This window comes from Hippocampus comes, unplaced genomic scaffold (assembly GCF_001891065.2).
Source record: "Hippocampus comes isolate QL1 unplaced genomic scaffold, H_comes_QL1_v1.1 scaffold232, whole genome shotgun sequence".
NCBI lineage: Eukaryota > Metazoa > Chordata > Actinopteri > Syngnathiformes > Syngnathidae > Hippocampus > Hippocampus comes.
Window position 1 is genome coordinate 49,187 of NW_017804902.1, and position 10,983 is coordinate 60,169.

Consider the following 10,983-nt stretch of genomic DNA (forward strand, 5'->3'; position numbering starts at 1 on the left):
CCAAATCATTTTAACATATGGTATCTGTTCAACAATAAATTAAGATAATTTCCACTTGAATACTGTTCATACATTTGAATCCTGACTAAAAGCAAATGTTGCATTTTACTCTGTCAGAGTGCTCCATTATAAGGACTGTTGCGTAATCGTTGTTTATTCCGAACAGGGGCATCAGCAGCTGAGTGTGCTGGAACAGGACAAAGGTCAACACATCCTATTTGCTAAACCGTTTCACGATATCGGGGGTGGGTGGCCACATTTTTTCGCTTGAGGCCCACTAAACAGCAAAATGGAGGGATGAAAGGGCCATTTTTAAATTTGTCAACTTTTTGAGACACACTAAAGTCAGTCAAGAAAGCAATTACCGCAATGTGTCGTTTGTATCGTTTAGTTCATTTCAGCAGATTTCTGTTCAAGGTGTTAAGGCAAATAGTTGAGGATCTTGACAACTTTTTGGGGTTGCCAACAGCCCTAAAGCTCACACAGTTAGGACGTGCCTGGATTATATTATCAAGTATGCATTTATTCGACATAAAGCAATATAGGCAACGAAAAACTATTTTATGCACCCCAAAAAAGTCTTGCGTTGCCTCAACTAACATTTTATGGAATAGAAATGGCAGATTATGATGACCGGTCAAACTGTGTTACCGTCATTAATAGTATGTGTGAACATAATTCAAGGGATGGGCAGAAAGTCACAAAAAAACAAACAAAATACGGATTTTATTCCCCTCCTCCTCTTGACAGATATTACCTCTCACTCTTCTGTGAGAACTTTGTACAAACCGCCGTGTGACTTTTGGATGTTTGTCAAGAGCAAAACATTGTGAGGTCAGAGGTCACGCTTACGTCTGATGGCATCCCTACTCTGTGGTGAGCACGATGGCTATTTTGTGAAAATGTCGGCAGTACATGGATACTTGGACCTTTTAATTCCTTCTTTATTTTGTGAATTCGCGCGGTTCCCAATTTTTTATGGACTAGCATTGAAGTAAGTGATTGTGAGCTCGCCCATGTGTCAATGGAACTTCCTCCCCATTCATGAAGGAATGAATCAAACACATTTAAGTTCTAAAGGGTGGGTTGTGCAATCCTTTTCAAAGGTAGAATTGCTGAACGGATGTTGGAGGAGGACTCTTAAGAATTCCTAAAACGGCGGATCAGTCGATTTCATACGCGTCGTATCACGAGCGGTTCCTGGAAAGCTCATATTTTATGCGCTTCCCATATTTCGCCAACAGATGGCGTGCACAACTTCAACTTTATATTTGCACAGCCACGGAGCTTGACTGTACTCACTCCCCAGACTGGCCGATTGATTAAATCGTCACTCTTTCTACACAACGTAGCGTAGTTGGACCTCCCGGTTGTAATTCGCCGGTGTTATTACAAGTCTTGTATTTGAATCGACGGAATCCGATGGGAACGCGCGGCTGTGAAACGCTTGTTTTCCACTTCTCAGCGGTGAGCGAGTTGAAGTCTGCTCTCGTGTCTCTCCTGCGTATTTCTGCATGTTTACTCCCGAGTTTAACTTGCTCGTGTTCCGTAATAGTCGTCACGCGTATGGGCTTGGTAGTACGGTATAGAAAGGCGAGTCACAACTCCTCGGTTTGGATTTTTCTCTGGGAATGTTGTTGCGCGATCCTCGACAGCACATCAAAGGGGAACATTCATTTGGCATTGAGAACGAAACGCAGGGGATGTAAACAGAATGTTCTTCATATCCTTGATCACAAGAAGAGGTTGTACACAGGGTACAAAAACAAAACAAAACAAAAAAACGGTTGTGACTGTGTTGTAGCATTTCTTTTTCTTGCAAATTTGGTTGACAACCCAGCAATGTGTGTGTGTGTGTGTGTGTGTGTGTGTGTGTGTGTGTGTGTGTGTGTGTGTGTAATTCTCCATATTCTAACTGAATGGTAATCTGCATCCTTTTCCTGCAATTATGTATGCATGTTTCCTCTCTTTGTTATGACCTCCCGCGAACGTGAGCCAAATCCCCCTCCTCTGTTCATTTTTCTGTCTTCTGTCTTTAAAAAAATTCTTCGGCCTTTGACTCGGAATGAGACTTGGCATTGTTGAGTATATTTCTGATGTTTATCGTTTTCCTCATACTAATTTCTTGTTTCACCCGTCTTTGTTTTTGTCATTTTTCCTCGATGTACTACACTTTGTATGCGGCCGTGGTTGTTTTTAAAGTGCTTTACAATGTTGAGTCGTGTATTATGTTGTGCAATACAATTCATATGTCAATACTACACTTGGAGGGGGCGCTTTGGAATTCGGGAGTCACGCAAGGACATGACATGAAGTCTTTTGGAGCGGTCGCCAAGTGTTGGGCCATCATGAGCCAAGTTGTTGTGGCCCTGTTAGAAGTGATTCCAGCTGTTCAAAATATAATACAATAAATTGTCGGGATGATTTCATATGAAGTGTCTTTATACTGTAAAACTGCATTTGTGTTGTGGCATCTGCGGCAGAGGCTGTTTAGTCTGCCCAATATTATGCGGTCGACTTAATCCGAGTCCCAATGTGGGAAATTGGTTTATGCATTTCACTGTTTGCTTCATGAGTAACAACATCTTTAGTCATGTGAAAAGCAAAAACAAAAAACAAAACAAAACAGTTTCAAGTTAATCTAATATACAACATTTATTGCAGAATCTGTTTGGATAATGGACGGCTGGCTGATTGTTTTTCCATTTATAGTTTTGTGACTTGCAAGGCTTCAAGTATCCGTCAGTTGACATTATTTTGGTGCTCAAAAACAACGTGACAGTTCATTTCCATCGGATCCAGGGGAGCGACATTTTTTGTAAGCTATTTTATTGGCGTGCGGCGCGTATCCTTGTTCTCTTACTCTTGAAATGGAATGAGGAGGGAGAGCCTTATGACGCAGGGTACAGACGTGCCTGTGCTGTGTTGATTCGGCTCTGCGGGCTGTACTGAGCGCACTTGCCATATGTTTGCCTTCACAGATCAACATAATGGCTGCTGTTTTCTTTCTTTGTCTTCACTGCGTCACCGCCTCAGTGTTGGAATCTGCTTCTCGCAAAGGTATGTTGAAAAAGATCAGGATTTATTTGCTCACTATTGTTGTTGGCTGATTAGATGGAGATACGCCCATTGAAGGGTTTTAGCATGTTGAGCAACTCAAAGTAAAGTACGTGCATCATGAATAAGTACAGTATTACTATACCGCGTTTTGGATTTGAAACCCGCCCTTGACCACCCAGATGTTGTCCGTGTCGTTATATCAACCTGATTTCAACACCGCTGCGGTGTTAATTTGGTTTTTCATAGGTTAAAAGGCAACTGAAATAGCAGGAAAATAGAATATAGCCCGTTGGAGAATCGCGGGTTGGTGGTAAGATGTGTTGCAAAACCACAAAACGCCTTCCACATGGAGAGCAGCCTGCAGATTTCTAGGGAATTGGCTTCCCAGGAATTTTGAGAAGCTCGAACAATGGCGAGTTGCTTGTTTCAAGTGCGAAGCCCCTGATTTACGACCACTCAACCCTGCTGAGGAAGAAAACAGCTTTGTGTTCATGGATCTTGTTTTATCCACAGACAGACAATAAATTCACGTCCCTGTTGACCATCCACGTCCCAACTTCCTGTGCTGCTTCTTGTTATGTAACTCGGTCTGTTTACAGCAAAGGATAGCTTCCGAGTCGATGGAACGCTCATTATAGACATCTGTAGGTTATAATGCATGACGTTAAGCAAAAATAAACAGAAAGAAAACCAAAAAGGTCATGCAGTGCCATTTTCATATACAATAAAGGGCGTCTGTTGGACAGACGAAATCTATATGGCAGAAAAAAATCTATATGGTAAATACGGATTGAGTGTCTCTCGGCTGCTTTCCACACGTGGACGTTTGCCGGAAAATATAATTAGCCCCATTCGACTGTGGTTTGCTGTGGTTTGCTCAGATCAAGCAACAGATTTGTTTGCATTATTTTTGTCATCTGATTCATGACATACCGACTTATGTTTGTGGCGCACTCATTTGGTCAAATTTTGGGAAGTTATCGTAGTAAAAAGCTCAAGACTACAAGCCAAAGCGTTCAGTAAGTTAACAACCCGAACTGAAGTCGTAGTAGTCAATTGTCTTTCATATTCAATGATTTGCCATTATTAGGTTTAAGCCTAACGTACTGTCTAAGACCAGACCGTTTATGTATAATAAACCCGACATTGTTTTTTGTACAGATCAATTTAGCGCTTGTTTCTTAAAAAGAAAAAAAAAACGCATGGCATGTGCACATTGGAAAACAAATTGCCTATTACATCACAATAAACTTGCAATAACATTCTTTTTTCAAAGTAGCTCAGCCCTGAGTCTTGAGGTGAAAAAAACATGATGATGTCATGATTTAGAGCAAGGACAGAGCAGCATCTAACATTTCCACAGTGTCGAATTTGACCGAAGTTTACCTCTGATCAGTGTGCTGCAGTCTAGTAACTGATTAACTTGAGCGCAGGGCAAATTAACGGCACCTAATATTCCCTGCCAAATGTTCGATGGTTGTTTCAGTGTGCACGAACTAAATTAACTGTTGCCAGAATCTTGAATGAAAGAATTAGACACCCCCCCCCCACAACTCCCCCCAAAAGCGCCCTGGTGTTGACAGAAAATAGCTGCTTGGCTAAGTGACATGGCAGTATTGTGGCAGCTTGCGCTGAAGAGCAGTAAAGTGACTTCCTGGAAGATGCAAATGTTTGCACTGCGGCTAAGCGAGAGCCCAGTGGCTCCATTAAAGTACAACTGAGCTTCCCTCTATGGTAAAAGCGATTAAAAAAAAAAGAATTTAGAATTGTCATGTTCTATTACTTTTCTCTCTCGTTCCTTCGATGCTTTCCTAGAAATACCCGTGAAGTATCCACATCTCACCGGCTGCGTGTCCACCAATATGGAGACCTTCCACTGCAGATGGGATGTTGGGACCTTGCAGAACATCTCCAAGCCACAAGATGTGCGCTTATTCTACATAACCAAAACGTAAGCGGAAAAGTTCTGTCTGGACTTACAAAGTGCCGATAGGCAAAACACCGTTCGGCCATACCAAGTAGTTTGTTTTCCGTCATGGCTGGGACTCTGTAGGGCAGGGGTCCCCAACCTTTTTTGCCCCACGGACCGGTTAAAGTCAGACAATATTTTCAGGGACCGGCATTTAAGGTGTGGCGAATTAATACAACAAAATAATATGGTATGAGCTGCATGAAAACTGTGGTGTTTTCGAAATATAATAATAAACACAAGTAGCGTCTAATCTGGTCGCAACACTCTTATCGCTCTGGTAATGTTTAATGCCTTCAAAATACGATACAACGCAAATTCAAAGTGCATGAAAATGACGACTCACCACAGCCCCGAGCTTGATTTTCTGCAATCAGACAGTCCCATCTCGGAGTAATAGGAGACAATGACACCTCAAGTGTGTGGTTTATATTCCAGTCTACTTCGTAATTTTGTTTTCGTCGCCGTTGCTGCAGAAACCCCCCCGACTCACACAGGTAGGATGTCGGAAATAGCAACAGTGCTATTGTGGCGATCTCAGAGTATTCAGCCATAACTTTGATCCAGTTGTTTCGAACGGACTTTTAAGGCCGCCGTCATTTGCAATCTCCAAGCAGCTTTTTTACTCATTTTGCGGGCTTCAGCACTTTGTTTTTGAGCGTCATCGGTCACGTGACCGAGAAGTGTGACTTGACGTGAGTCAAGCGTGACACAGACGGATGTAAAAGAGAATCCGGTAATTTTTCAAAATAAAACATCTTTCGTGTTCCGAAATAAATAAAACAGAAATAAGGCAAGTTCTTTCTGTGCGGCCCGGTACCAAATGCCCTGCGGACCGGTACCGGTCCGCGGACCGGCGGTTGGGGACCCCTGCTGTAGGGGACAGAATTGTTGTTGTTTTTTGTTTAGGATGATTGGTCATTCAGGAGCGGTTCAACCTCGTGTATGTAACTGTATGTATCAAATATATTAAAAATAAATAAATAAATGAACACTCTGCCTTTGCATTTTAGGGCAAATTTTGCACGGGATGCAACACCCAACAATTGGTTGACACGCTTATTGTTGCCCCGCTTGAATTGTTACTTCCAGACACCTCTTATGATACCGTCCAAATGATCCCCATATATTCTTGCAGACCCCTGCAGGCATCTCCGAAAGAGTGGAACGAGTGTCCGCATTACTCCACGGAGAGGTCAAACGAGTGTTTCTTCAGTGAAAACCACACATCGGTCTGGATAGATTACAGCGTTCAGCTGCGCTCAAGAGATCAAAGCATCCTCTATGACGAGGAGCACTTCAATGTTCAGGACATTGGTGAGTTTCATGCAAGACAAAGATATCATGCGGGAAGAATGAAAACCAAACTCTGCTTCCAGTGCAACCCGATCCGCCTCTCGGCGTGAACTGGACAATGCTGAACGTGAGTTTGACCGGTAACTTCTATGACATCATGCTCAGTTGGAAGCCACCTCCATCTGCGGACGTGGAGATGGGATGGATGACGTTGCAGTATGAGGTCCAACACCGCAAAGTAGATTCTGAACACTGGGATACGGTGCGTGTTATGCACTTTATATACCCGGACTGTTTCGTTCCCCATTGAGACATGTTGTTGGTTATTTTGTTTCCCGACTCATGAATGATCCCCACTTTTTGAAATACGAATCCAAAATGTGTTTTCTGAAATGTGACTCTGTTGTTGACGACAGGCCGAGCTTGTAAAAAGCACACATTGTTCCCTGTACGGGCTTCAAAGTGATGTCCATTATGAAGTTCGGGTCCGCTGCAAAAAGCACGGCGACAAGAAGTTTGGTGGCTTCAGCGACTCGATATTTGTCCATGTTTCATCTGAAGGTAAAAAAAAAAAAAACAAAACAAACATGTTTGTTCTTAAGGTTTACAGCAGATCCACTGGAAAGTCAATAACACACATGGTAAGTAGGGATGAACTTCACCAGAAAATTGCAGGGGGACAATTCATGAGAACACTCGACAAACACAAAAGTATAACGGGACACGATACAGCAGGGGTGGCCACATTTTTTTTTGACAGAAGATCTACGATACAAGTAAACAACCTCTCGAACACCCGTGCACACCCACACACACGCATTCCACACAGCCATAACCACACAAAGAACTACACTAAACACATGCAGGTTTTTTTTCTCCCCCCCCCGCTTTTCTTTTGAGCAATTATAATATCTGATACCGTGTGTCTTGACTTTTCCAGCATCAAGATTTCCTTTGTTGACTTTACTCATCTTTGGCACCTTGTGTTTGGTAGCCATCCTGATGTTGGCCATCATATCGCAGCAGGAAAAGTAGGTCACGTGTATACTGTAGCTGTGCAGCTATTCCAACAAGTATATACAGTAAATGATTTACAGTTTGTGCCACTTCAATCAAAGTAACACATTGACCTTAGAGTGCAAGTACATAGAGAACTTTAAAAAAAACACACACACACATTCAGCACTAAACTAACTGTGTGCCAGCTCAGATACGTTTGTTACCTTTTTTTTTTGCGTTTGACATTTTCACCTTCCCTTTCTAAAGATTGTTGGTCATTCTTCTACCACCTGTTCCTGGACCTAAAATAAGAGGAATTGACCCTGAACTACTCAAGGTATCCACAAATGCTTTTATACTTGATTCTGCCTTTTTTTCTTTTTTTTTTTTTGCTTGCAAACATGCTTGGCAATGAAAAAAAAATCAATGATCAGTATCAATTAATAACATGACCAAGTAGCACCTAAAAAATATATATATTTTTTGTGTGTGTCCAATTTACTCTTGTGCAGATATTGTGACGTGTTACTGGTCCTAGTAACTGTAATAGTATTACAAAAATATAAGGAGTGACTCGTTATACTACGTTTAGACGGGAACAAAGTAATATATTACCATAGGGCATTACAAAAGTCACATGCCACCTCCTACACTGATCATTATATTTTGCTCTACTTCACAGGTGTCGAAGTCCGGTCCTCGAGGGCCGGTGTCCTGCATGTTTTCCATCCCTCCCTGCTGCAACACACCTGATCCAAATGAACAGCTCATCAGCAAGCTCTATCGGAGCCTGATAGTGATCCTGATCATTTGAATCAGGTGTGTTGCAGCAGGGAGGGATGGAAAACATGCAGGACACCGGCCCTCGAGGACCGGACTTCGACACCTGTGCTCTACTTGATGATTTATCAAACAAAAGTTGTCAACTTCTGTATTAAAGTTGTATTTCTATAATCCCACAGAAAGGGAAGCTAAAGGAGTTGACATCCATTCTGGGCTCCCCCCCTGATCTGAGGCCAGAGCTGTACACCAACGACGCCTGGGTGGAATTCATCGATCTGGACTTTGAGGAGCAGAGCGACAGACTAACGAACCTGGACACTGATTTTCTCATGAATCGATCTTTGTTCTCCAACTGCTCACATCTTTCCATGGGCTTCACGGATGATGACTCAGGCCGCGCGAGCTGCTGTGATCCTGATCTAGCCAGCGATGCAGAAACATCACACTTGCATTCCCTAGTCACAAACCAAATCCGCAATAAGGAGCCGGTTACTGCTTCTCGACCGGGCTGCCCAAGCCCAAACGCCACAGCAGGTGAGCCTCCTTTGGAAGTCCCTGCCAGAGAGGCATTGTACACGCAGGTAAGCGAGATTAAGCCATCTGGCAAGGTGCTGCTGTCCCCCGAGGATGAGATGCAGAACAACGCAGTCACAGATGCCAAAGAAATCCAAACAGCAGGGAAAAAGGAGGACAAGAACAATCCGGAGCCCCATGTAACCTACACCTCAGAGCTCAATGCAGGAAAAATGAGCCCATCTTTGCCTGCGTGCAATTTTAATGACTTATGTTCAACGGGTGAAGACTTGAGTTCGTCATCAGAGGGTGTCGAGGGGCAAAACAGCCTCATACGAACATCAAATTCAATACCTGCCTCGCAGCAGACAGCCTCAAAGGCCATAACAACACCAGATGGCTACCTGACCCCTGACCTTTTGGGAAGTATTACACCATGAACGTGCAAAGACGTTTCTAAAGTTAAAATGATTCTGTCAGCGGTCAGGACAAACTCCTAAAAAAAGTCTTGATGATTTATGACTGGGAGTAGTATGTGTCAGTGTTGAATGTCAGTTCACCAAAAATAGAGAGGGATGCCCGTCCTGCTCTCATCTCCACAACCTCTGGGCGACACTGCCCCTAGTGGCAGATGTGTTTACTTCATAAACAAAAGGGAATCCGTATCATAATCCAGAGCTGAAATCTGTCGGTGCACATAAATTTGACCGTGCGCCATATCACGTCAGTTTGTGCAAGCCTGTTGAAGGTAACATGCTAGCTAATACGCTTGATGAGTGTTTGCGTTGAACAATTTAACTACTGAATTGACATTTATATAACATTTATTCATGATTGTGTATAAGCCAGAAGCATGTGTTGCTGCTTTACGATGCTCCTTTTGCAAACGCCATTTTTCACAGAATTTTAAATGCATGTTGTCCTTCATCTAAACCGTATATGCCGAAAGCATTTTCTACAGAATGTATACAGGTGTTTGTATTCCATATTCAGGGTGAACTTTCATGTAAATATACTATTCATTGTGACTTAGATTCCACAACGATCTCGCAATGTGTTGCCATGTTTTTATACAACTATAATAAAAATGCTCTGTGACAGATGGACTGTCATCGTGATTTCTGAGCTTCTCGAGTATTCACTGCATGTGCACATTGTCTGGTTCTTGTGCCGTGGAATTCATGCGACACAAATATGCAGTAGTCAGTCAAGTCTGAACAAAGACCGATTGGAAAGCGGATCCCAAAAATGCAGACTCTGATCAATAGCGATACAAAAATATTTAGTCAGAGAAAAGAGAGAGATCAACAAAGTACAGACACAAATCGCTGGGGACAAACAGCCAGGAACCAATCAAGAACAAACAACGTTTGCAACCGGCAAGAACAATTTGACAAAGGAAAATCCACAAAACAAAATGACAAAAGTGCAAACACACAAGCATAACACGAGTCCAAAACAACTTGAACAAAAGGATATTTACAACACAAAAAGCAATCGAAACAAAAGCAACTATGAGCAAGAGGTCTAGAAAATGGCACTTGTACATAAACAACAATCAAGGTCAAGAATCTGACAAAGGGAGGCCGAAGTCAGTCCTTAAATACGCTGCAGCTTGATTGTTTGACAAGACACAGGTGCATTGCTCAAGGGTCACGCCCAACACCCCAGCTGGTGCTGAAAGCAAAACAAAAACAAGGCAGAGCAGAACATGACAGTTATTATTATTTTTAATTATTGTTTTAACTGGAGTGTACACAATGAGGAAATGAATAATAAATTGTTTTACACACGTCAACTTCGACGGAAGTACAGGTTGTGAGCACCTGAGCTACTTACCGTTTCAATGTTTTAGTTTGTACAGCACATTCTTTTTAATAAAATACATCTCATTTTCAAAGACTTTATAGTGTCAGTTCAATTTTTAAATGATGTAATGGTGGAGGCAGCATATGGTTTCAACTCAAAAACGCAAATGACGCTTCAGAGCGTATCAATAAGCATCGACAGTCACGGGCAGTGGTTGTAGCGTTTAGTTTTCATTGTTGCGCAGCTAGCTACTTGTTACTTGGACACGATTTAGCTTACTTCGCTCTTGCTCCATCAGTTTAAGACGTTTTTCGCTTTTGATTCTAAACTTCTGTTCTACATGGCCCTGAGAAATGGAATTAATCTTGACAAATTAATAGAGGAATTCACCGTCCTCGAAAATGTAAGTTAATATTTAAATTTGATCCCAGGAAGTTAAGCTCGGTGCTACTGTATTTACTACAGTTACACAGTTAAAGTTAGGCAACATGTATTTTTGCAGTGTATTTATTAGTGTACACATTTATTATTCTTACTTTTTTTTTTTTTTTTTT

General features: G+C 42.2%; 1 protein-coding gene and 1 long non-coding RNA gene across 3 annotated transcripts; both read left to right on the forward strand.

The window, feature by feature from the left end:
- The first annotated feature begins 1,286 nt into the window (after positions 1–1,286).
- Positions 1,287–9,199, forward strand: ghrb (growth hormone receptor b). 2 transcript variants are annotated; one of them, XM_019883576.1, is made up of 9 exons: positions 1,287–1,467; positions 2,982–3,060; positions 4,876–5,011; positions 6,168–6,346; positions 6,409–6,587; positions 6,742–6,886; positions 7,266–7,356; positions 7,592–7,661; positions 8,287–9,199. In XM_019883576.1, exons 1-9 carry the CDS (start codon positions 1,423–1,425, stop codon positions 9,058–9,060), a joined length of 1,698 nt encoding a protein of 565 aa, XP_019739135.1. In that variant the 5' UTR covers positions 1,287–1,422; the 3' UTR covers positions 9,061–9,199. The 2 variants fall into 2 exon arrangements, with proteins under 2 accessions (XP_019739135.1, XP_019739140.1); XM_019883581.1 differs by lacking the exon at positions 2,982–3,060.
- A 24-nt stretch (positions 9,200–9,223) lies between these two features.
- LOC109524030 (uncharacterized) lies at positions 9,224–9,726 on the forward strand. The gene is made up of 2 exons (XR_002169888.1): positions 9,224–9,311; positions 9,369–9,726. It is a non-coding gene; the product is annotated as an uncharacterized LOC109524030 (long non-coding RNA).
- Positions 9,727–10,983: the final 1,257 nt, after the last annotated feature.

Bases quoted from the DNA above. Each gene is read 5' to 3' on its own strand.
- ghrb (XM_019883576.1), top strand. From the start codon at position 1,423: ATGGGAACGCGCGGCTGTGAAACGCTTGTTTTCCACTTCTCAGCG. The intron at 3,061-4,875 runs GTATGTTGAAAA...ATGCTTTCCTAG, and splicing joins GGAATCTGCTTCTCGCAAAG to AAATACCCGTGAAGTATCCA. The intron at 6,588-6,741 runs GTGCGTGTTATG...TGTTGACGACAG, and splicing joins ATTCTGAACACTGGGATACG to GCCGAGCTTGTAAAAAGCAC.